The 25,984-nt window shown below is 46.6% G+C and overlaps 1 protein-coding gene across 2 annotated transcripts in view; it reads right to left on the bottom strand.

Annotated features, from left to right (window-relative positions):
- The window catches only part of COL5A1 (collagen type V alpha 1 chain), a 147,485-nt gene that overhangs the window by 93,988 nt on the left and 27,513 nt on the right, over positions 1 to 25,984 (bottom strand). For both annotated transcript variants that reach the window (XM_027687762.1, XM_027687763.1), the window contains exons 2-4: positions 19,993 to 20,160; positions 14,265 to 14,478; positions 13,503 to 13,665 (exon numbers count right to left, since the gene is read on the bottom strand). In XM_027687762.1, coding sequence (XP_027543563.1) covers positions 13,503 to 13,665; positions 14,265 to 14,478; positions 19,993 to 20,160 — 545 coding nt within the window. The remainder of the gene's footprint in view (positions 1 to 13,502; positions 13,666 to 14,264; positions 14,479 to 19,992; positions 20,161 to 25,984) is intronic.

Genomic DNA, 25,984 nt, shown 5'->3' with positions numbered 1-25,984 from the left:
TTGTTTTCCAATAGGAGCTGATTTGGCTCAGGTACATTCACACGGTGTGGTTTTGTTCCCTAATTGAAGCATCAAGTCAGATTATGCTTCTGAAACCTCACAAGCGGCAAATTAGACTATTCACAAAAAAAATCTCTTTATGCTTGCTCAGAAAGTTGGCTTCCCTGGATATGCTTAAGCAGGGTGGCTCAGGAGGCACCTGGAAATGGGATTTAGCAAGTTAGATAGTCAAGAAAAGAAATTTTTCATGCAAGGGCAAGGAATTGGGACAGTGTGACATGGTGGTGCTGTCCCTGAGAACCACCCCGAGTGTCCTGTGTGCCAGCAAGGCTCAGACCCATGGACAGCATCCCACAGAACTCATTCAGACCCTCTGGAAAGCTGCATTAACTCATGGCATGCACACTGTGGGAGGCATTTACATAAAGGGGGGATAGGGTCAGCCTGACCTTCAGTGTCCAGCATGGAAATTAAAAAGGAAAAGAAAAATCCCACAAAAGCCCGGCCCAGGCCTCTGAGAAATGAATGGGGCAAAATGAATGGATGTCATTGTCTGTCCTGCTCTGTCAGCCCTTTAACTAGCAGTTAATAATGCTGAGAGAGTGAGAAGATGAACCCATAAGCAATTTTGAAATAATCCCCTCATTTTGTGTCCCGTGTATTCCGAATAACGCCGCCTTTCTGCAGCACACACTCAATCCCCTGCGCTCCATAGGACACGCTCAAAAAACATATTTTCTCCATTTTCCTCGCTGTATTCATTAGGAATCCCTGGAAGAAACCCAAGGCCCCATTTCCCCTTGTCCTCCACTGCTCTCTGAGCACCAGGTAGCCCAGCACTACTGCCACCACTCTCGGGCTCCCAGTTGTCACCTGCTGAAGGTCATCCCCTGCTGCAGCAGGACCTGAGCAGCCCCACACCTGGCTGGTGTCCCCATCCATAGTCCAGGGACCAGCTCTGGGCAGTGCCCTGTTTTCCAGGCTACCTTTTCCATAGGAAAGGAGGAAATTGCAGTTTTCCTTGGAGAGGCGATGCAGAGCGGGGGGGAATACGCAGTCTCTGAAAACTCCACATAATCCCAAATTAGAGGCTGCAGGGCTGCCAAAGGCCGCCCAGCCTTCAACTTTTCTTCTTGTGGTCACGCAGACCTGACCACATACTCAAATTCCCTATTTTCTTTGCCATTCCATTGAGTGCTGCATTTCTCCCCGTCCAACCTCACCTCCCGGTGTCACCGAGGGCCCATCACGCTGTTCCAAGTTTCCCCTCTCCCTCCAAATCAAATAATCCCCTAATAACTGAGCTGAAGGGCTGGCTTTTTCCTACAGGAGTTATTTTTCAATGACATATGTGTGAACCATGAAGGGATAGTTTAAAACCCGATTCTCCCTCCTCACAAGCACATCACACCGTCGCTCCTTTGCGTCCCCCCGCTCCGAACGACGCCGCTTCCTGGCTCCGGTTTCATATTGATTTATTCCCCTTTCCTATGTGGAAAACTAGGAACCAGATCAGCTCCTGCTGGCTGTGCCGCCCACGTGAAGATGGATATGCCAGTGGATTGTAAGGGGGACTCTCTCACAGTGGAAAATATGTAGTAAAGCAAAGCCCTTGGCTTGAGTTGCAGCTGGAGCTGCGCTGAGCCCGAGTGGAGGCAGTTGCTCAGCTTTTAACCAGCCCTGTGTAAACAGGGTCACAGTGTCTGCCTGGGAGGTGATGGTCCCACTGACCCAGAGAGCTCTGGGCTTCATTCCCACCTTTGACTCCAAGGGAGATGGGGGATGGAAAGCGAAAGAGAGGGTTTGGGGAGGGTGGTGAACAGGAGACTTGAGGGGCAGCTGGTCTTTGTATAGAAAAGGAGGTGATAGGAAAGAAATCCTATTTAAGATCATAGAATGGCTTGGGTTGGAAAGGACCTTAAAACTCATCCTGTTCCACTCCCTGCCATGGGCAGGGACACCTTCCACTAGCCCAGGTTGCTCCAACTTGGCCTTGGACACTTCCAGGGATGGGGCAGCCACAGCTTCTCTGGGCAACCTGTGCCAGGGCCTCACCAATCTCACAGGGAAGAATTTCTTCCTAATATCTGATCTAAACCTGCTCTCTGTCAGTTTGAAACCATTCCCTCTTTTCCTGTCACTCCAGGTGCTTGTCACAAGTCTCTCTCCACCTTTCTTGTTGGCTCCCTTGAGGTACTGAAAGGCCCTAGTTAAGTCACCCCAAAACCTTCTCTTCTCCAGGCAGAACAACCCCAATTCTCTCAGCCTTTCCTCACAGGAGAGACGCTCCAACCCTCTAATTATCTTTGTGGATTCCTTTGGACTCATTCCAACAGGTTGATGCCCTTCCTGTGCTGGGGACCTCAGATCTCCATCAAACTTCTTGCCACGGCCATTTGTGATGGTCAAACAGCAGCTGCATTTCACAGCTCCATCAGACAACTCACACCACTGCTACAGGGCAGGAAGAGCAACCAGGGGCAGCCTCACACTGCTACTCTGTGGATTTCCCATCATTTCCCCTTCCCAAACTCCAGGACCAAACCCCAGGAGAGCCCTCAGACAGCTCCAAACCCACAACTCCTGTTGGAACTCCTCAGCCTCCCCCGGTCTGGGCTCACTTCCATTGCCAAAGGGTGGCTCTCTGCTTCTAGCAGCACATCAGGGCTTCCTGCTCCCATCCTACAGCAGCTGGAGCTCTTCTGAAAACTTGCTTTTATTCCATTTTTCTTTTCATAGCCAAATTATTCTGGAAGTGGAGCTGCCGCTTTCTCAGCCCCACAGACAGGATTTCCACCCCCGACTGCCACAACCCCAAGATCCACCCTGAGGTTTCCTCCTCAGCCCTCCACACCGAGGTGGCTCAGGATCAAGGGGTTTGTGTGCACAGAGGCTTTTCATCACGACTTGGAATGTTTTCTGCCCCAGGAGGTGAATACAGGATCCAGGTTTCATGGATTAAAAGGAACGGGGGGAAAAATAGACCTGGCTGCCAAAGTTATCTCAGGATATAAGTGGGATTACATGCTTAGGTGTGGGGGTATCTGCTGACACACTCAGAATTTAACTTAACACCAAATTTTGGTTGGAAAAGTATTTTCCTGCGTTTGGCTGGCGACAATCACCAAACCATGGAACACCAAGCAGGACACATCTGGTGGGACCACCCGAGAAGGAGCTTTTGTGCAGGTTCCTATTGCTAATTCCCACCACTTGTGGAAATTTGGCTGCTCAGGAAAGAGCTGAAAATGGAAAGCTGAGCTAGTGTGCAACACCTCTTGCCCGTACATCTTTCTCCCTCTTCCTCCGGGAAACTACAATGTGTCCTTTGATGATGTTTTCATACTCCAATTTTTTCAATTACGCTTCAATAGTGCTAATTGTCCATGAAAAATTAATTGGGTTTTATTTATTCCTGCAAAAGAATCTCCATGCAGCATCTGCCATCTCGAATGCAAGCATTCAAAACAAATCTTGCCTTGGAGTTGGACTTTGATGATCCTTGATGGGTCCCCTTCCAACTCAGGATATTCTGTCTTTTTTTTTTTTTAAGCACAAAATCTGGGTAGTTCCATCACAAAGCTAATTTGGAACTACCCAAACTTTTCATCCCAAGAGAGGGAGCTGGGTTTGAACACCCTACAGCCTGAGGAGCAGATGTGAAGTTCAGCCCAGAAATATGGTTTTCCATTAAGGAACAAGAACAGATGCAGGCAGAGGTAGTTGAGCATCACAGCTCAGATTTCACTACTCTGAGCAGCAGGGCTGGAAGAGGGTAAACACAATTTGCAGATAAATTTGCTTATGCAAGGCATCAAAGCCTCAGGAATACCTCGCTGTGTTTGCAGACATTCCAGAGCAGAGAACAGTGCACAAAAGTAATATTCAGCACCAATTCTCTTATCTCCCCACACATTTCACTTCAGTGGCCAGAGCACTGTTTGTTCAAGCAGGTTTGACCTCCCGAACCCCCGCCAGCGTGTGGCTACGTGTGCAGAACAATGAGCCCACAAGTTAGAGGCTTTTTTCCATGTTCTTGCAGGGAATAGAAAACACACATCCACACAAACACACCAGCCCCATCCAAACTTCTGCACAACTCGTTAGGAATACCCTCTTCCAGCTCCCATCCCCAGGGTGATGTATTTATTGTGAACATACACATTCGATCCCGCTCGGCTCTGTCGGAGCGAGCACTACACCTGCACACTGGGGATGTCTGGAGCGGGTTAGGATTTTCCTTTGGGTTTTGGCAGCCAGCCCAGACTGCCTCAAGAAAAAAAAAAAAAAAAGAGAAAAAAAAGAAAAGAAAAAAAAGAAATAGAAAGACCTCACCATGTGCGAGGAACATGTGTTTCATTTGTTCGTACCTAAGCGACGAGGGAATGGGTTGAACGCAAAGTCAACTAAGAGGTTTCTAGGTTTGGATGGTCTTTTCGCTGCTGGGTTTGGCCTGCCCTTGCTGCAGGGAGAGGTTATGTGAAGAAAAACTTTGCTCAGAGAGATGCAGACTGCAAACAATAGCAATAAAGACCTAAATTTCAGAGAAACATCAGCTTGAGCACCACCAGGTCAACAAGGACACAAACCCATCTCTCTGCATGACCAGCTTTACAAAGCTTGGTGCTCACCACCCTCTTCCTCACACTCTCATGAGTTTGGCTCAGATGAGCCTTTACTTCCTATCAGTTCACTGCAACAATGCAAATCAATCAAGCTGTTTGTGTATAGAAGGGGATTTTTTTCCTATTCACAGGCTTCTGTTCCAGAAATTCACTTTTATGCAAATAAGACTAATTGGTGAGTCACCTCCCACATAGAACAAGGTTCCCAAATTAGCAGGGAAGGGGAAACATGCCCTGGTTTGGGCTGGGGACACGCTGTCGTGCTCTGCTCTCAGTAAGCTCTTTTCCATGTTGCACAGCCACGCTGCCAATAAAGTTCAGCTGGAAACTTCTCCCCAAGAGCACGAGGATTTGGCTTTTCCTCCATGCTCAAGCTGAGGAGAGTCATCTTTCCCAAATGCTTCCCTTTGCTCTCCCTTCAGTGCCTTTCCAAGACACACCAAGTCCCCTTGTGGTGCCTTTTCTGCTCCTGAAGCCTCGTCCTTCTCCCTGCAGACACCCCTGTCCACAGCAGCACTGCAAACCTTGGCATGATGTCACCAGAGAGGAGCAGGTTTCCAGCATTACATCACCCTGTCTGGGCTCAGCAATCAGCCTCCTGCTCCTCAGAGTTTCCATGGAAGAAACTGAGCCCCCTCCTCCTTCCTCCCACCGTCCAAGGGGGGGGGAAGCGAAGCACAAACGAAGCCATCAGCTGGAAGAGTAATGACCCTACACCTGAGAGCATCCATCACCTCTAACGAGCCTGCCTGGCCCTCTGCCTGCCAGCATTTAAACACAGAGCTCTGCCAGGTGAATGTCAGGAACAGCCAGACACAACCCTGCTCCCCAAACCCCACAGCCCCTGCGCTGGATGGAAACTGCTTTGCAGGATGAGCTTTGCCTTCCAGAGATCGCTCAGTTTTCCTCCTTAGCAGGTTCAGCTGATTACCCCACTCTGCAGGAGGTACCCCCAGGCCAGGGAAAACTGGGAAAAAACCTTCCTGACCCCTCCATGCCATGGCCTAAGACAGCAGGGGTGGGGAGCCCTGCAGGGGACAGCTCAGCATCCCTCCCCGTGGCAGCTCCCCCCTCAGTGTCCTTGCCCAAGCCCTCCAAAATGGAAAACACTCCTCCAAACCAAATTGCCTGCAGGGGTCCCTGCTAAGGCAACCAGCAGGCTCCAAACTGTCTGTTTGAACCAAAATAATAAAAAAATAATTGTGGATTTTCCCCTTTGGTGGCTGCTGGAGTCATGGCCCATCACAGCTGCTGTGACCACGGTCCAGGAGCAGGCAGGGAAGTCAGTGGTCCCTCAGACAGGGATGAGGTCCCACATCCTCCCCCAGCGACTCAGAGAACGTTAATTCTGGATTTTCATTTCCTTATCCTCAGCATTCACCATGTTTTGCTCACAGAACTGTGAGGAGAGACATCTCTACAAGAAACTGCTCTTGGTTGGAGGTTTTCTCCCATTCACAGACACCAGCAGAGCGAAGCATCAATTGAAAAGCCCTTACAATGACATCAAAAGGACTAAATTCCCCTTCTAGACAGACAATCCACACCAGCACTGAGGTCAGGGTGGGCAGCCAAGCACACACAGCTATTCCACACTGCCAGACTTCCTGGGATTCTGCTGTCTCCCCATCTCCTTCCATGCAGAATCCCTTTGTCTCCTCTGCTGGACACAGGGAATATGAAGTGCTTTGGATAACCACAGCTTTCAGTCACCACCTCAGGTGAGGCCAGGAGGAAATAAGGACCATGAGGGTATAAGAGACACCCACTGCCTCCAAGGTAACTCTCAACAGCACCATCCTGAGGCAAAACCTGAGTGGGATCACAGAATCCCAGACTGGTTTGGGCTGGAAGGGACCTTAAAATTCATCTCATTTCACCCACACGCCACAGGTAGAGACAACTTCCACCCGAGCAGGGTCCTCCTGTAAGACTGGGCTTTAGTTCTGGGCAAACTCTAACAAGCTCTAAGACCCTGCAGCTGCCTAAGCTGATGTGTAACTTGGCAATATTAAAAGATAAATGATGGACTGAATGACTGCTAAACATCGATAAAAGCACTTTTATGATCTGTTTGAACAATAAAGTGCTTTGTAAGCTATCAGAGGCCTGGAGGCATTTGATACCAGCAAACTGCACTAATTATCCACACAGGCCAAGGCAGTTTCTTTTACAGTTTATGGAATTTAGCACTAACAAAAAAAAAAAAAAAACCAAACCAAGCAACCAACCAAAAATAATAATAAAAAAAAAGTTAGAAACATTAAATATGTGTATTTTGTAATCATGACTAATAAGGCTCCATCATTACAGGCAACCCTGACCCAGTCACCAAGCTTGACTGCAGGCCAGATGGCTAAACCCCAATTACCCAGCAAATCTAAATGAAAAGCAAGAGTTTCACCAAAGTGTATGCAAACAGTTCGGCTGATGTTTCCACCCCAGCTCTCACTTTCCTTGCTGGCACCTGACAGCTACAGGGTCAGATAAAACGGTGTCAGTTTAGGGTTGAAATGAAACCACCTGAAGCACAGCCTAACTTTTACAAGCTGTTTTGCAATTCTTATTCTGGAGCAGGGTCCTGCCCCTCCCTCGATGCAGACACGCTGATAAAACCAGATGACGTCCCTGGGCACCCGTGTAAGACGATGCTGTGTCTGAGACGTTGCCAGCTGGGGCCAAACATCACGTTTGGGTTTTGATTAGACTGACTCCAGCACAAAAACCTCACCGTTAATTGCAAACCCATCCAGAGGCATAACCTTCAATAATTGTGGACGTTTTCTAGGCAGCTTTGCTCTCCTGGAAGAGCAGAGTGCTGTGATTTAATCCATATGTCTCAAGTGCACCATTTTGCTTAAAGAGGATCCTTTGAAAAAAAAAAAGACAAAAAAAAACAAAAGCAGAAGAAATGACGAGAAAACCAGCAAGCAAATGGAGAATTATTAGGAGACTGGGGAAAGCTACAGACATCTTCAATAAAGAACCCTAAATGCTGGCTCAGGATGTTTTATTTTCCATCATCTCACACCATGGTATATGCTGGTGGTGTAAAACATCGACTCTTTGCACTCCCTGAAAGACTCCACAGCAAAGGAGGTGAAATCAGATTTGGCAGGCCCAGGAAAGCAGGCAGCCAGCACTGTAAATTAGCTTCTTTCAGCAGTCTGCCAAGGTAGGGAAAACAAACGGGAACGTGTATCCGTGCTGCATCCCGACAGAGAAATCCAGGTTAGCGAAAAAACCCGAATTTTTAAAAATGCCTTCTGAAGGTTAACAAAAACTTTATAAACCTGAGCTTTGCCCAGTTCCTTCCTGACCCTCTGGGCTAAGCCCGGATCTTGCAGAACACGATGGGTCCAGTGCTGAGCTCGTGAAAAGCCTCACTGAGCTCAGTGGAGCTGTTCCAGTGCCTCTGTTTTAAAGATGACAGAATCATTTTGGTTGGAAAAGACCTCCAAGATCATCAAGTCCAACCTTTGACCGATTCCCACCTTGTCAACTAGATCAGAGCCCTGAGTGCCACGTCCAGTTTTTTCTTAAGCACTTCCTAGGATAGTGACTCCACCACCTGCCTGGGCAGCCCCTTCCAGTGCCTGGCCATCCTTTCCTTGAAGAAATTCTTCCTGAATTGGGAACCTTCTTGCTTCTCCTATGAATAAATAAATAACTGTTCCCCCATGCCTTCCCCACTGCTGTTTGTGTTTGCACAACAGGAACAGCAAAGGGAGCCAAGCCCAGGCAAGATCAGGTCTAGATGTGAGTCAGGTATGGATTCAGATCTGAGGCTCCCATGTTTGTCCCTGTGAGCTGAGAAAGCCTGTAACTTAAGTTACCACCAATTTGGCTTTCTCCAAGTTCTTTGCACCAGCAGCACGTCAACTCCATAGCAGAAAGTGAATAAATGGAGTAGATATCTTCCTATAATAGACAGAGGATGTATGACACGTTAACAGCAGATCTGCCTCAAAGAGGAGACTCCTAAACTTCTCCATCTTTACCAAAAAATACCATAAAATGCACCTGTGTGTATAGGAACCTGTTTTCATTTCTACACCTTTCACTAAAACAAAAGCTGCTGATCCAATCTCAGAGGTGTCTGAGAAAAATAACCTACAGAAACTTTAAAAATAAGAGCACTTTCCAGACATGAAAATGCTACAGCCAAGAGCTTGGGAAGGGAAGGAGAAAGCCCTGACGATAGTGAAATGAAATCTGGGATTATCAACCACAGTGATAATTGTTTTTTAAGTGTAAACAAGGCAGAAGATGAAAAGAGAGTTGGCATTTCAACCCACAAGCAACAGAGCACCTGAACGGCCCCAATGTCTCTGCTGAGAGCATTGATGCTTTTATTCTGCTTTGTGTTGTTGTGCCTTGAAACACTCAACAGCCCTAAGAGCACCTCTGGCTCCCTGCCCGGCCTTTCTGGCTCTCCCCGGCCCAAATTGCTTTCCCCCCATTTCTGATGTCTTGATTTCACTCGTGGTCATCAAAAAAGAGAAAAAAAACCCCACACACACAAAGGAGGAAACAAAATAAAAAGCAGAATCCTTTCAGCATCATCCAACACCCCCCCACACACACACACAGTGTGCCACAGCTCATCCCAGGACAGGCTCTGGCACAAGGGACAGCAAATACTTTCTCAGCCCCTCGTGGTTTGGCAGAACAGTGTCCACAGGTGTCCCAAACCCTCTCCCTTTGCACCTTGTTTGGCAGGATCAGAGGAAAGCACTCGGTTTTACAGCGCCAGCTACACCACTGAGACACGGTTATGGTGCTCAGCTGGACAAAATAAGCTCCTCTTGTCTCTCTAGAGGAGCCAAGAGAGAAGGACATAAACCTTAAAAAGCAATCTACACATGCACTGAGCTCTTCCACTTACAGGGAAACTCATTTCATCTACTCCAGACACTGCTGCAAACCAAAGTTATTTCCAGAGTTACCTTGTGGGACAATCCCACAAAATTTTAAACAGGTGAACCAAAGATAATTTGCATCAAATGTACTCACTCATTACTAGGGTGTCATCAGCAGTTTTGCCAAAGTCTACTCATTTTTTTACCAATGTCCCCGTCACAATTTAGTGATGCCAGCTCTAGCTCTGGAGCCAGGGGCTGTACAGTACTTTTATCAGCACACAATAGCCTTCTCCTGGCAGATTAGAAGACAAAATGGGATATCTAGCAGAAATATGACATAGCAAGGTCTGAACAAACTTCATTTTGCTCATCAGCCCATCACTGAAACGCTGGTCTGGAGTAACACTGAGCAGTAAAACAAGGCTGGGCCACTCACTGCTGCAGAAACCAAACTTCTTATGTGAGATGTTTCCAAACACCATCACAAAGGGGTTAAGTCCTCCTAATTCAGGCCAGAAATGGTAAAATTTACCTGCCACAGCTATTGTGCAGCAATTCCTGTGCATAAAGATCCTCCAGCTGTGGGTTATGGGATTTCTCTGGTCCCTGCTGTGACACAGCCACTTCTAGGATTGAATCACAGCCCCAGTGACCCTCCTGAGCCAGGATCTGAACTTTATTTCAACCCACACCTGCTAAACCAGGGCAGCCTTAGCCCAGGGCCAGCTCAACTGCTTCTCCTCCAGACCATCTTGGCCAGGGAAGGGATCAACACTTCCAGTTTGTTCTCCACACAACAACTGCTGGGATCCTGCACAGAAAGGTGACTCCCTCAATAGACCACAGGCACTGAGCAGGCAGATCCTGCCCTGCATCCCTGAGGAGAGGCAGGAATGAGGCCATCACATCACCGGGATGTTTTGCAAAGTCTCCCTGGGTTTCAGGCAGAAGATGCTTTGCTTTCTGGGAAAGGGACTTTCCCAAGCTTCATCCTCCTTCTATTCCTACACTAAAGCACCAGGACTGTGCTAGGACTTGGTTTGTAATTTATGTTTTTAAAAAAAGCACATCAATAGCAGCAGTTCATCCCTCTAAAGCTGAGATACATTCCCATATCTTCTGACTCCCTCCCAGTGCTGCTGTAGCCACGGGAACACCTCTCACTACAGCCTGCAAGCAGGGAGAAAGTGTTTACCCTACCCCACAGGCTATTTCTTTTCCCCTTCCCTCTCCCACTGCAAAAAGCCCTTTGCTGTCTCACAAGAGCATCCCCTCACTCCCAACTTGACACCACTTCCCAACCCTGGAGCGAGATCCTGTCCTGACATTTGTGAACTCCCGTTTTCAACGACGACTCAGCACAAAACTTAACTTGTACAACCTGGGCTCCAGGCTTGGCCCCTTTTCAAACCTCCCCAGCGCTCCCCTGGCCGGACAGAGACCCACACAGCCTTCCCAGCTAATTGAATTTTAATGAGAGGAAGTCGTTTTTCCACTGGAAGAATGTTGTGCTAGGGAAATATTTTGAAACTCCTCTAACCTTTCCTGCCAGGCTTTTTCTGCGGCGGAGTACGAGCGAGGAAGTTCCCATCCCATCCCATTCGGTTGTGCTGCTCCCCTCACAACCCCAGATGGGCCTGGAGCTTAAATAATTGCAACTTTCAAAACAAAAAGCCTTTGGGGGTTGATTTGATTTCAGTCCTGACCAGGAGGATATGAATTCCCACTGCTTAAAGCTCTTGTGCTGAGACACAGCCGGTCCCAGCCCTCCCCAATGCTGTCTTCCACCCCACTCCCACCTAACTGGGTTATTTTAATTTCCAGCAAAAGTGACAAACACATAAGAGCCATGGATGCAGAAAACACTGGGGAACACCTTGTTAGCTGAGGTTTGCAGAGCAGTTGCCTGCAGGACAGCAGCAGCTTCATCTGCATGAGGTCCAGAAGTTATCAGCTTTCCAGACTACATAAATTTACCAGTTTACACCCATTTCCCATTGTTGTGAGCCACAGTTTTCCCTGTAGAGTTTCTGCTTAGTCTTGCAGAAAGAAGAAAGGAGGGGCCAAAGGAAATGAAGTTGCTGAGATATGAAGGAAATTAGGTTATAGTCCACTGCCTTCAGAAAACCTATTACACTGGGTTTAAAGCTGCTGGTATCTTGAGGGTGGCAAAAAAAAAGGATAAATACCAGAACTAGAGGGGTTTTTATGTATAAGTTGTATAATGTCAGTAGATATAAGGCAGAGGAGAAAAGTATTTTCTGATTATGCAGTTCTCAGTAAATGCCTGCAAGATCTTGTAGCTGCATCTCATACCCAGAACAGGGAACAGCTCCAGTGGAGGAAATGGTCACTCCATTCTATCCCACATCCCAAGGCTGAGGAGGTTTCACAGCCCCTCTGAGCTTATACCCAGAAATAAGACCTTTTCAGCAAGGGAGCCATGGCCAAGCCCATGGAAAGGTCTGAGAGAGGAGCTGGGAGAGCACTGCCACCTATGAACACGTGTTCCCATCTTGGCAGAGGAATCAGCTGTCCTAAATCCAGGTGAGCCCTAAAAGCCCCCTGGGAGCACCTCAAGCTTCAGAGGCATTTATGGAAAAGGTACCACTTTGCAAAACGAAGGAGTCTAAAGTGCAGGTTTCTCATCTGCTCTGGATGTGATTCCAAGTTCTTTAAGTGGATCTAGTAGATCCCTGGATCCATCAGCTCTCCCCAGAAGAGCTCACCACTTTATATAACAGCTCCACTCAAAGCACAGCACCCAGTGCAGCTGCTGAAATATCTGACAGAACATCCAACGCCTGCTAAAGACACCCCAGTGCCCCTTAAACTCAGCTTTTACTTTCCATTTTCCTTGTTAAACTTCCCAGGGAACGTCCCTTAATTTAATACAATTTAGAGATTCAGCTCTAACTCTGTAACTGGGATTTTGGCAGCACTGCTCAGTCCATGCATTCTTGCTCTGTTTACAGCAGCCCAGCTCCCAGATGTTGGTAATATTAAACAGGCTGGAACTTTCCTTCCAAGTGACAGCAAAATGCAGACAAGAGCTGGCTTTGCTACGGCTCTAATTATCCATGGATAGGACATATTCCCCATCCCTTTGCTGGGCTGGGGGAGGCCCAGGAGATACAGCTCTTCCCCCACATAAATTCAATAAAAGTAAGGAGATAGAGATCAGTAGGTCTTGGTTTACACTCCACTGCACTGGGCTTGATTTCAGAGAACAATTTTAGCTTGCAAGAAAGATCAGGAATGAGATTCTCATCCACATGGAAGTCTCAGAAGTGCAGCAGAGCACAGAAGTTGAGATTGCCAGAGAAATGCATACATTAAACTGGTTGCTGAACTATGGGAAAAACTTCTGCCATATGTACCTTGTCTATAAATAATCCTCTATCTCTTTGCTTAAATCAGAGGAGCTCATGGGAACTTTCCACCCCTCAGGATTTTGCTTTGCTTTTGAAAGCAGTCGCCGTGTGGGAGGTGACAGGGCTGCCAAACAAGCTGTCAAGGAGGGTCCCCTTTTGTCATGGTGCAAGAAACCAAGAATCCATGGCCAATGCATGGAAAAAAGAGCAAATTCCTACAGCCTCAGAGTGAACTGTGACTTGCAGGGGAGCTGCTTTCCTCAGCCTTGGTTTACTGCCCCTGCAGCTTTATCTGAATCTTAACAGGGACGAACGAAAACCTTGTGAGCCCTTCCCATGTTTTATGTGCCAAGAGCTACAGATCTACAGAATCTCAAGGCAGAGATGATCTAGAATTCCAGCAAAGGCATGAAACCAGAGGAGTTCACTCCAACAGGTCATCTGGCTCACAATTTAATCGTTACTACAAGAAACATTTACTTAGTCAAAATAAAAATTTAAAAATTACATACAACACTGTTCTGCTATGTAAAAACCCAATACAAGTGGCAAAACTGAGCTGTAAATATTTCAACATCCAGAAACCAGCTCATCCTCTCTGTGGAACAACCCCAGAGCTGCTCCTTGCCACGACTTACCTCAAAGACTTCCTCATCCAATATCCTCGTTCCAAACACGATGATGCCGTTGACGTCAATGATGGGGTGGTCACTTCTGTCCAGGAACTTGGTTATCTTCTTTTTACAGTCCAAAATCAAGGTGACATTTTTCTTCTGCACACTGAGAGCTACTCTGTGCCACCTACAAGAACACAGCCCACAAATGTGTTAAACACAGCCTTGGGTTTTTCCCAGAGCAAACTAATGATTGTGTAACAGTGACGTTTCACAGACTGATGTCCTGCAAACCTTCCTGGGAATTCTCCTTGGGCAGCTAAAGATTTCATTTGAAATACAAAGGCTGACTGAGGAGATGCCATTCACTATTCATCCCTCCAGGACAGGTAAGAGAATGCCAGTTCTGGCTTCAACAAGAAGCAGAGATAAAAACCACACAACGACTCCCTGGTTATCCCCCTTTTCCACCCTCCTTATGTCCTGCAAAAGTCTCAGTGGGGATTTTGCAAGACAAACTGATTCCTTAAGGCCCTTTGCAGCTAAAGTCCATATTCCTGTCCCCATCACTGTCAGACAATTTTGCACTAACTAGTCATTCACACTTCTTATATATATAATATTTATTCACTGAAGGCCAAAATTACAGGCTGGGACACTTGGCAGCAGTCAGAGGTGTGTATATACATTTATATAGGCATGACTCCTATTTTACACAATGTTCAACATGCTGGTATTGATATAAACAATGAACTGTTTTTCCTTTGTGCACAAAATTTCACTTACTTGCCATCTGCAAGGTTAATGCCTCTAAAGAGAGGATAGTCTTCTGGGCCTGGCTTTCCTGTATGGTCTTCATACAGGAATACAGGAGATCTACCCAACTCCACACCAATTTGCTGGATCCCTTGCTCATTGTAAATTGAGATCAAGAAGGACTGACCTCCTTTCTTCGCTTTTACAGTGGTTAGAATGGAGAAGTCCTCTGGGAATGGGGAAGCTGGAGTGGAAAAGCAAAGAGGTTAGTCAGGTTTCCTTGAAAATTAATCCCTACAGAAAGAGTCCTGCTGTCTAATAACCCATGGGAAGACCTCTGGTTTCTCTCTCCACATGTGTGCACACCAGCAACCTTAAAAATTTATATGGGGCCAGGTGAAATCTGGCTTTCACCCAAAGCTTCTTGAGATACAGGGTTGGGAATGGCTGAATCTTTGCTGGACCAGCAAAGCCAGTTCAGAGCAGTGTCCCCAAGGGACACCTAACTCCTCCTTACTGTGCTCCTTAAATGTGCTCTAGAGCTTTTAAGGAGACAAGGCAAAACTTTGTTTCATATATCTTAAGGCCCCCAAAAGAGCTTTAGATGTCAGAGGGACAGAGGGAATTAAGCATCCTGTGCCAGGTAGGCACACACAATATTGAAGGGGTTTATTTGAGGGAGGAGGGAATTGCATCAGGGTTTGTCCATTCCAGATGAGAACAGAGGATTCTGTGGCTTTGGCTTTCAGGGTTGGTGCAGACACACACACACACACACACAAAATCATTCTAAAAACAGAAATAAATGTGGCAATCAGTAGGAGGTGCTAATTTGAACTTGTCTGTGTGTTATCTGATTTCCTAGCTTTTTGTTTTTCCACTCAGGAAAGCAACCCTGCCTGATCACAGGTGATTTCTGTCTTTATTTTTGCCAGGTTTGGAGGATTAAAGCCATTAAAGACCTGTCAATACAGAGGCAATGCTCTGCACAGGGGAAGGGTCAATCCATGCAAGGCCAGACACACACATTTAAAGTTTCAAGTCAGTCTGGGCATCACCTTGTTGTAGAAACCCAAACTCCTCTGTTAGGGTTTCTCTGCCATTCAAACTGAAAAAAATGAGCCTGGATGCACATCCCAAATAGGACATCAACACCAGAAGCATTAATAAAGGAGATTTCTTGATCAAATGACAAAGGTGGCACCTCTTGACTCAGAGGGCACCTCCAGGGCACCACGAACTCCTCAGATGCTGCATTTCAGCAGCGCGGGGCTTGCAGAGAATCTTTCCTTCAAGGTCCACCTTTCCAAAACAAGGATTACATTGTACCCCTGGATATCCCCTTGAGAAATCTTAAACCACAGCAGGGCAGAGTAAAATGGGGCAGCCCCACCAGTGGGACCAGCCCCCTGTGGCAGCCGGTGGCACACAGGGAAAGGAACACAACGGGTCACTTTTAAACTGCACATGTGCAGCCATATAAACCACAGAAAACATCAAGCTCGGTGCCTGTAATCTTCAAACATATTTCCTTTGCTCCTTTAGGCTTTTCTTAGATGTTATCCAAGGGCTGCATAAGGGATTTTTGAACCAGGGAGGGGATGAGGGACATGGCAGTGGGGAATTCTTCCAACCACAGCAAAGTTAGAGAGTTCAAACGAGCTCAACCTCTCCTCTCCTGCCTGGGAGTTGCTTTAACTTTTATGGGCAACCAGTGTCTTAAATGCATTTATCTGCCTAGCACAGGGCAGGGGAGGAGGCAGGAGAAATCTGGGCTGCATCAAAATCAGCACTGAGGGGACACCGAGGTGGAGAACTGAGGATACCTACAGAGGCAAACACAGTTAATATCCCTCACCTCGGTTAAATAATATTTGGAAAGCAGCAGAAAGCAGCATTCTGCAGAGAGGGCTCGCAGTCAGTAATTAAATGCCAGGATTATAGCCTGATTTCCCCCCAGGACACAGACCCAGATATTTGGCAAATGCAGCATCCGATTTTTGTGCCTCCCATAGGATGCACTGAGCTTTATCTCCCTCCTGCTGTACACAAATCCTCCTGTAGCTCTGAATCAAGACCATACGCCTTCCTGGTTCCAATTACAGGCTACAGATTTGGGCCTTTTATGTAAAATAGTTCATGTCCAAAATTTCATTATGAATCCACAATACAGTACCTTTCAACTTGGCCAAGCTGCCAACTCATTAAAGAGCTGCTTTTAATTTTTTTTTCATTATTATTAAAATGTCTCCATGGTGATGCGCGTTTCTCAACCCAAATAATCATAATGGATGAATTATAGCTGACATTACTCTGTTACTGCTCTGCTGTCCTGGCAAAATAACAATGCCTTCACTGTCATAGCTAGAAATGACCCAGGCTGGTGAATGATGTATGAAAACACATCCACATAGGCAGCAATACTAATAAATACGACGTAATAAATATATGAAGCACACAGAAATTGACCCAAATCCCCTTAAAAACAATGGGGACACCCCTCCCAACAAAGGGTCTGGGATTGAGTCCTCATATTTGATTCACTCTTCAAACGAGCTCACGCTGAGAGATGTTGCACATCCGTCACTTAAAGGCACCGCAGCAATGACGAGTTTGGCTTGGCATCCTCCTTCCACCCCCTGGCCAAATCCTCTCAAACTCACTACATGGAACCTCCTGCAAAGCAGCAACAAGGGGTGAAGACCCCAATTCTGCAGGTGGAGCTGTGGAAAAAGCTGCCCAGTGCCATCAGCTTCCCTGGTGCAAGTGCATCTGTGGAATGCTCCAACAGATAAACCAGCAGGGTCAGGCTGAGTCTCTTCTCCTTTCTTGAGCACCATGACCAGGGTTTAAAGACTTGGGTACAATCTCATGCTCTTCAAAATAGGGACAGCTGGAACCTTCTTCCTAATCCAGGTGTATCCAGCCACAGCCCAAAATAAAGAGCGAGCCCTGCTCCTGATCTGGGAAGGGCAGGAAAGCTTTAGCTGTTTAATAGCAAAAAGTAATCAGCAAAACCAAGGAGCTGATCCAGTTCCTGACACAAACACAAGGCAAGGTGGTGTCATTTCCAGAACCTTTCCAGCTTTCAGAGGAAAACAGCTCTCCAATGGTTTTACCAACTTCTGGCCTTTTCCTTCATCCGAGAAGACTCAATTGTGAAATGACTTGTTTTCCTCAGAGGTGACTGTTCAAGCTATAACAGAGATTTTCGAGACTGCAAGTGACAATTGAAAATTTGATTGAAAAACACAAAGGACATTTTGCTGGCTGCCACCAAAAACCTTGCCTTTCTTGCTTCTGCTGGAAGAGCATGGCTTTTGCTGGGAAGCAGGACTTATTTAGGGAGAAAGGACAAAAAGCATCTCAGCAGATTTTTCTCACTCTTCAGAGCTTGCAAAAACCAAGCAAGTTTATATATATTTATGTATATATATACACACACACGTCTTGCTTTGCTGGCTGTGGCGGCAGAATGCAAAGCCCATCAAATTACCATCTTAGAAAAGCACTGACTTCTAATTAGCACAAAATATTCTGTGCAGAGCACGTTTGCCAAGGGTGCTCGATAGCAGGGAGGGAAAGTCACGCTCCAACCCACCCGCCTGGTAACGGGAAATCACTAAACCCACATTTCCCCTGGTACATTGCACTGCAATTACTTTGTTATCTTCATCCCCTCTGTCTCTCATTTGGTGGTGTGAGCTGAAGTCACATCCAGTTATGGAGACGTAAAGAGAAAACATCTGTTGATCTGATGGAAAACACCAGGAGTTCTTCACTTTGCTCTTTCCTATTTCCTCAGTGAGCAGCAGGGAATACTCCACGACTTTGGAAGCCTCCAGAGAGGGACTGAGCTGCTTCAATGACCCCATGGCTGTTCAGATGATGAAATGATTCAAAAGCTGCTTGATGACACCAAGGAAACACCATCCAGGCCTTCTAACCCAAGGAAGACAGTTGATGCAAACCAGGAACTCCTTGAGGACATAATCAGTAGGGAAGTGGGAGAAGAGCAAGAAAGTCTCCTCCAATGCCAAATTCTCTCCTGTGACCATGATTTGGTCCCTGCCTGTTGTCTTGTTGTGTTAACCTGTGTCAGAAACAGTGTGATCCAGTCTCCTTGCTACGTTAATCAGGCAGAATATCCCTTCCCTTTTTTTTATATCTTGGAGTCACCACTGTTTGCTGGTTTCTGTTACATAAACGTGATCAGGCAAAATTTCACAGTGGCTACAGAAGCTACTGGAAAGCTCTCAAATCCACTGCAGTTGTATGTTCCAAACTGGAACCATTTCCATCAAACCCTTTTTGAGCTTGTAGACACCAGCTGGACCAAAACTTTGAGTCATTTCAGATACATGTTGTGGAGGGACATGATGAAACATGAAGGCATAGGAGGGGTGCAGTTGGGCACACAATGGCATTGTCTGTAGTCAGAAAGGACTGTCCTGCCCTGGACAGCAATAAAGACAAATATAGGGTCTGTTTTACCTTTCTGCAGGCATTTAAACCACGTGATTATGGGCTACCAGCCTGTCAAACGCTGCTCTCATCTATCTTCATGTCAGGCTCAGTTTGTGTGCAAGACACAGGCTGTGCTCCTGCTCACCATGGATTAAATATAATTCACCTGCTTGTTGTCACAGCAGGACAATAATGAAGCCTGAAAATAACCTCAGTGATAACACATGCAATGAAGCAACAAAGGAAACACAGGGGCAGAGGATGGAAGCACATCAGCAGCCCAGCCTCAAGGTCTTCATTTGGGCCACTGACAGGCTGGGTCTGATAGAAACAGCTTGTTAATCAAAAAGCATTGATAGTGGCACAGAACATTAGCTCTGATTTAGCCAATACATTCACTGCCTCAGGAACACTGAAGGAGAACATGTGTGTCTGCTTTGCTTAAATCACCTCCTGTCTCACAGGCACTTTTCTCACCAAACTTAGAAAGTCCTGCCATGCCTGTTTTCCAGCATTGCCACGTGAAACAGGGGTATCCCAGTGCTCCTGTATGGCTTGGGAAGGAAGATTTCTGGTGGTGGCTCCACGCTCCAGACTGAGGCTCTCAGGCAGTGAGGAATTCAGGTCCATAATGGGTCCAGTCTTTTCACAAACACATTTCACCCTGTGGCAGTTTCCCTGAAAAATTAGGCTCCAGTGCATCCTCAATCAGAAATAAAATAGTCAGTAGCCCACGTGCTCTCCAAGGGCTTTGTGAACTCCTGCATCTTCGTGGCTTCCTCTAATGAATCTCCCAGTCCTTCAAACAACTTTTCATGGGACATCTGTTCTTGTGGGACAGTCTATTATTTTTATATGGTGATTATTTGTGTTATGAGAGACACCACAGCCACAGAATAAGACCCCACTGTGCTTGGCACTCCACAAACACAGAACAAAACACAGCCTGTGTTCCTCTGCATCCTCCAAGCCTCTCTCCCCAGCTGGATGTCACCCTGTGATAATGAGAGAGCAGAAACTTTCCAACCTAGGAGGGGACAGATGCAGGCATTGGCCACATCTTCTGCAGTGAAACCCACCACCACGTGGCAAATGCAGTGATAAAAGAACAACTGCTGCAGTTTTATTTGATGGCTGGAAGTTTGCAGCCCCCCTGAAGCAGCAGAACCACTCCCTGCCAAGGGGAGCGTGCAAACACACTTGGAAAATTAAGGAATCACACAGTGTGCCTGCAGAATTTGAGGAAAGGGTCAGATGCTTCCATAGGGTAAATAAAAAGCTGTGGACTCACCAGGATACAGCTGCTTTGTCGGTGCACTAAGCTGAGCATCTTTTGTTACTCTATAAGCAACATCTGCTTCTTTTGAAGATCTTCTGCTTGTGCAAAACCCTGTTGTTTTTGTTATACCATCAGGTAAATTATGAAAATCTAATACCTTCAAGAGGTCTGCAGGGTCAGCTGTGAAGAGAAAAGGAGAAAACAAGAATTAGCAGGCAACAGGACCGGCACTTGCTCAGATCCAAATCAGTCTTAGCCTGCGACACACAAATCCATCAACACAAACTTAAAAACAGATGAAATGGGCTTTCAATACATCTGCAAATATGATGTTAATACAGCTTCAAAGCCAGCTCGTTGTGCTGCTGGTCAAAGACACTAATTCAATGCAGAGAGGAGCAGCTCATCAGCTGTCTGCACCAGGACAGGAGGGAGAATGAGCTGTCTTATTAGTTACAGTAGTTGTATTTTCCTGGATGTCTTCACCCAGTCTCCATCATTCAAGTGCATCCTGAAGATTAAGCATTTAGACAGGAAATTCATGATCTGAGAGAAAGGCTTTAAATCAACAAGTCACCATCAAGCTGATGCAGGTCTAACCCTGCCCGGGGTGAAGCAAGGTGACACAGGGCAGGGAGGCAGCACAGCTCCACCTCAGGCAGCCAAGTGCCCAATTCCCACCAAATTATTCCCCAGATATTCTCCCCCATGACACTGGGATTTCTGTACAACCACCAGTGCACACCAGAGTGCAGCTGGATGGTCAGAACCCCACATTTGCTTCACAGAAGTGGAAAAAATCTGCATTTTCACTAATGACATGAAGCAAAAGGCTCCTTTCCTCAATGATGGCTCATACCCTGAGGCTCTAGATAATGAAGAGACCTTGTTTGACACCCTGAGCTCCCCACACCAGCACAGTCAGGGCTGGTTCACCTCCAGATGTTCAGGTCTCCAGGATATCAATTAAGTAATGCAAGTGATACGTCTCATTAACTTCCTAATCTGGTCTTGCTCATGTCAGGAGAGATGGAGTCTCCAGAAGTGGAATAACCAGATCTGACTTAAAACCCTTAAAAGAAATCATTCTGAATTTTGATTTGATAGTTGGAGCAAAATGCTGTCAGAAACATGACCCACCCAACTCAAACCCCAGCAGTGCCCAAAGCAAATTGGCCTGTGCTGCTTTTGGCTGGGGTAGAGTTCAATGTCTTCAACAGTAGCTGATATGAGGCTACATTTGGGATTTGTGCTGAAAACAGTGTTGATAACACAGGGATGCTTCCACTGCTGCTGAGCAGGGCTTACGTGGAGTCAAAGGTTCTTCTGCTCCTCACCCATCCCACCAATGAACAGGCTGGGGGTGCACAAGGAGTTGGGGGGGGACACAACAAGGATAGCTGACCTCAAGGATATTCCACCCCATATGGCATCATGTCCAACATATAAAGCTGGGGGAAGAAGGAGAGAGGGGGAACACTTGAAGTGATGGTGTTTGTCTTCCCAAAACACCATCATGTGTGATGGAGCCCTGCTCTCTGTGGTCTGCCCATGAGAAGTGGGCAAGAATTCCTTGCTTTGCTTTCCTTGTTTTACCTGTTGGACTGTTTTTATCTCAACCCACCATTATTTTTTCCCTCCACTTTTTCTGATTCTCTCCCCCATCCCCACTGGCTCCATCCAGGGGGAAGGGCTGAACCGTGTCCATCAGCACCGAACACAAACTCTCCAGCAATGGAAAGAAACAGCAGGAACACATCTTTTACAATATCAAAAAGTTTTGGTTACCAAGAAGATCAGCCTAATATTTGCATGGAAAATTCATGTACATTGTTAGGCAGTTTTTAAAAGTTTCCATAATCCTGAGAAACTGGGCCCTCAATGAGAGATTACAAACATATGGCAAATCCAAGTGAGCACAGCAGATAATAAAGGAGCTGAGGGAGCCTGGCCTCAGCAGCACACAGCTGTAATATTTCCTCATCTCTCATTCTTGTTAGGCAGTGTATGGATGACACATTTGTCTAAGCTGTCCTTGCCACTTGGATCTTCCCCCTGCCTTCCACCGTGCCTTATTTCACACAGAAGTATCTGCACACACACACAGAGCAACTAAAATTACAATAAAACTCCACCTCTGCTTCCAGTCACATCCCTGTGCTCCAAGAAATTTGGAACAGCCGGCTCCTAAGCTGCCTCCAACATTTATTTAGGGAGCAGAGGGGGGAAAAGCAAGGGGGAGGGGATGGGAATTCCAGAGTCCTGCCAGCAGCCGGGTCCCCACACCGGGTGCAGGGGGTTTGAGCCTCGCTCAACGCTGCACATCAGCCACCCAGAGGTGTTTGCAGGAAGAGAAACATCTGCAGATGAATCCACAGCTGCTGTTATGACAAAAGTTATGTGAACATCCTCTCCTTTGGCAGGGGAGTGCTCCTGCAGTGGTTACAGGCACTCAGGGGAGCTGGGCCTCCTCCAGGAGCCACCAGCAGGTTTGGAGCTCCTGCCTGGAGCCTTCTGAGCAACCCCAACCCTTCACCAGTGCCCTAGTGCAGCTCTTCTCATTTGCAAAGGATGATTCAAGCACCTGCTGCCTCCCTGCACTGCTGGGAGCCTCCAAACACAACCTGCAATCCATCTTCACTGCCAAGGAAGATTCTCTGTACCTCCATAACTGTGATGAATTAGGTCAAAATGAGCTATATTAAAGTAGAAAAACAATCTGAATACTGCCCAAACAAACTGCAAACCTCACAGGTGACCAGCAGGAGAGGACAACCCTCTGTTCATAGAGGTGCATGAGTGTCCCATCTCTGCTTGCTCCTGGAAATCAAAGAGGGGGTGAGGAGCCAACTAAAGCCCCACAGGCCACTGATGCTGCACTTCATCACTAAGAACATCATTCGAGTAGGACTCCAGCAGCATGAAAATCCCCAGCTCTTCCTGGAAAGATGAGCTGCACACAGGAGCAGCTCTCATTCCTGAGAGCTAATCAGTTCATTTATTTCCCCTTGATTTTTCAGCCACATCTAAACTCAGCAGTCTCCTGTAGGGGCTGTGACAGCCTCGTGCACAGGACAGAGACCTGACTGACCAAATTCAGGCTCTGCAGCGTATTTCTTACAAGTTTGCACTGGGCTTGGCCTTCATCTGAGAGCTGAATTAGCTGTTGCTTTATGAAAGCTTTTCTTTTTTCGCTTGCTGTTTTATGAATAACATCACTGTGCAGCATCACACACAGGAACATTCTTTACTCGAGATGCACAGGTCCCTCAAAGAAAGGAGCAGCTCTGTCCCTGCTGTGTCAATATACCCAACACACAGAGAGGCAAACCCCAAACAACTAAAATAGACCAAAAATCAGAGCAGAGGCTGCCCCAAAAGCCTGCAGCCAGCAGCCTGTTAAACCCTTCAATCAGACCAAAAGGGAGCATTGCTTCCCATTTTAACAGGGCAGGGATGTCAGGACCTAAATATGCTCCATAAAGCTCAGAGGAGAAATAGAGCGTTGGAGGAAGGAATGGAAAGATAAGAATTAGTGTCAAAAGGTTGGTTTTTGTTCAGTTCCAAGGAAATGTGGAGCTGGGAGTGTTCAAGGTCAGGTTGGACAAGGCTTGGAGCAACCTGGTCTAGTGGAAGGTGTCCCTGCCCATGATCTCTAAGGTTCCCTCCCAATCCAAACCATTCTGTGATTCTATGAATGATTTGCTGATGAAACATGAGTGGCAAAAGGAGGATTTAAATCTTCACTTCCTCCATTACCACGATTAAACCCAAGACCAATCTTTCTGTGATCATCTGATTCCTGATTATTTAAATACCTGTTAAAACCTGGAACAGAGGCAGCTGGAATTAAGTCTGTAACTCTGCCTTGACCCAGCAATGGCCAGACACGTTTTCTTTCTCACACATCAATATTAGAGCAAATCAAACAGGATTTATTGGAACAAACTCCCTGGCTTTGGGCTGGGCACGGGCTCCAGTCAACACAGAGTCGGTGTGGCCACACCCTGCCACCCCCTCTAAGCCAAACCACCCTCTTGGACTCAGCCATGGGATCCAGGAGCAGAAATACCCCCACAGGACTCAAAAGGAGACCAGAGCATCATTAACACCTGACATGGAATATCAGAGCACACCAGGCACCCCTGCCTGGGGGCAAACCCTGTTCCCAACATGACTGGGTTGTTCATCCTCACCTTTCCTTCCCCTGGCTGTTGCTTAAGACAAATTTGAAGAGGAAAAGAAGTCTTAAGCCCTGCTGATCTTTCAGGATTTGTGCAATAATGAACAAAGATTTTATTTAAATGCCATTTCCCTTGCCAGCCACAGAGCAGGAGAGAGGGGACAACCAGCCCTGGTTTGGCTGCACTGAAGGTCAGTTAAAGACTTTCTCCACACGTCATCTACCACATGACCACTGTGCAAAGGTGGAACAGTTTGATTTCCCCATCCTAATTTGTGGTTTCCCCTCCTAATTTTATCTTCCCTGGCCAAGGCATTCCCCAGGGAAAGGTGTCCTGTCCTCACTGCACTCCTTTGAGGGCTCATGGGGGTCAGCCCAAAGAGGGCCCACACTTCCAGTTCCTGCTCCACAGCTCGATGCTCTTAAAGCCAGGATGGATCAGCAGAAAAATAAGATATTATTCCACCCTGAAAAAAATCCCAAAAAACCCAAAACCTAATGGAAATTCTGCTGTTGAAATTCCATGCAAGATGGAACTGCAGCTTCTATAGACCACACTGAAAAATCCCAGCATACACATCATTAGCCAGAAGTTATTAATCTAAGCCACATTTATGGCTGTAATAATAATTTTTAACACCTGAAGCAAAGCTCATGAACAGGCTCCAAAGCACTTCAGCATCCATAAGTCGCTTGTATGTTACTTGTGAGTATCCATGTTTCCAGTGTCTGAAAAATTACCAAATTACAAGCAACAAACCTCAAAACAAATCTCATTTTTCAAGCTCTTTAATTAAATCCTTATCCCCAAGGAAATCCCCAATATTTGAACTTGCCACTGAGCTGAAAGCTTGAGCTACTTAAGCCCCACAGCGCTGGGGAGAGACATTCCTTGTGTTCTCTCTGCTCTTCCCAGTCACCCCACACAGCCCATCAGGGTGAACTGGGCAGCACCAACGTGGACTGGTCAAAAGGTAGAGCCAGACCTACAAAAAGGGTTTAGTCTGGATTCCAGTAAATTATAAAGTTGAGCTCTGGGCAACTTGGTCTAGTGGAAGGGAATCAGAATGAGAGGAGCCTTAAGGTCCCTTCCAACCCAAACCATTCTGTGATGATCACTGAACACATTCTTAGAGCTTAGACTCAAGGAAATCCCCCTTTCATCAACTTTTTGCCTCACAGTATCCTTCAAAGTGGGGAAAAAAATCCCTTCTCAGCATCCTGAGACACGAATTTATTGCACCCAGCTGAGCTGGTGCTGCATTAATGCAATAACCAAGATATTTGGGTGCCTGGAGAAGGGGTCACCACCCTGTAAAGGGAGAACCATTCTTCCATATTCGGTTTCAGAACAGCTGAAGGACATCCAAAGACCTTCAGGACTTAATGATGCAGCACTTAGTCATGCTATGGTTTATGTGCAATTATTGCCAGAGACTTGAGGTCCTAAGGTGAGGAATGAATAAGCATTTATGTTCCCAGCTCATTCCAGGTGCCCTCTGCAACTTTCTCATCATTTGACACACATCCCAGCAGTCTGAGGGTTTGTATCCAAGAATCACATCAGCAGCTTTGCTGGGAAGTGAAGCCTTCCTATATGAACAAGCAACATAAAACCACATTGTCATCTTATCTCACAGCAAGCAATGACAGTAAATAAAGTGAATAAGGATTATTTCAAGAGCAGTGTCTCCTTGAAAGGGATTTCAAGTGCCAGAGAAAGATGAAAAGAGTGATTTTCAAGGAAAAAGCAAAGCAGTTAATCTGCCCACAATCAACCAACTGACTTAAATTGCCCTGTTTCTCCTGCACACAGATCTC

Source organism: Neopelma chrysocephalum, unplaced genomic scaffold (genome assembly GCF_003984885.1).
Source record: "Neopelma chrysocephalum unplaced genomic scaffold, ASM398488v2 Primary Assembly neopelma1_74, whole genome shotgun sequence".
Taxonomy (NCBI): Eukaryota; Metazoa; Chordata; class Aves; order Passeriformes; family Pipridae; genus Neopelma; species Neopelma chrysocephalum.
Note: the sequence above shows the minus strand (reverse complement) of the source record. Positions and strands in the feature narration are given on the sequence as shown.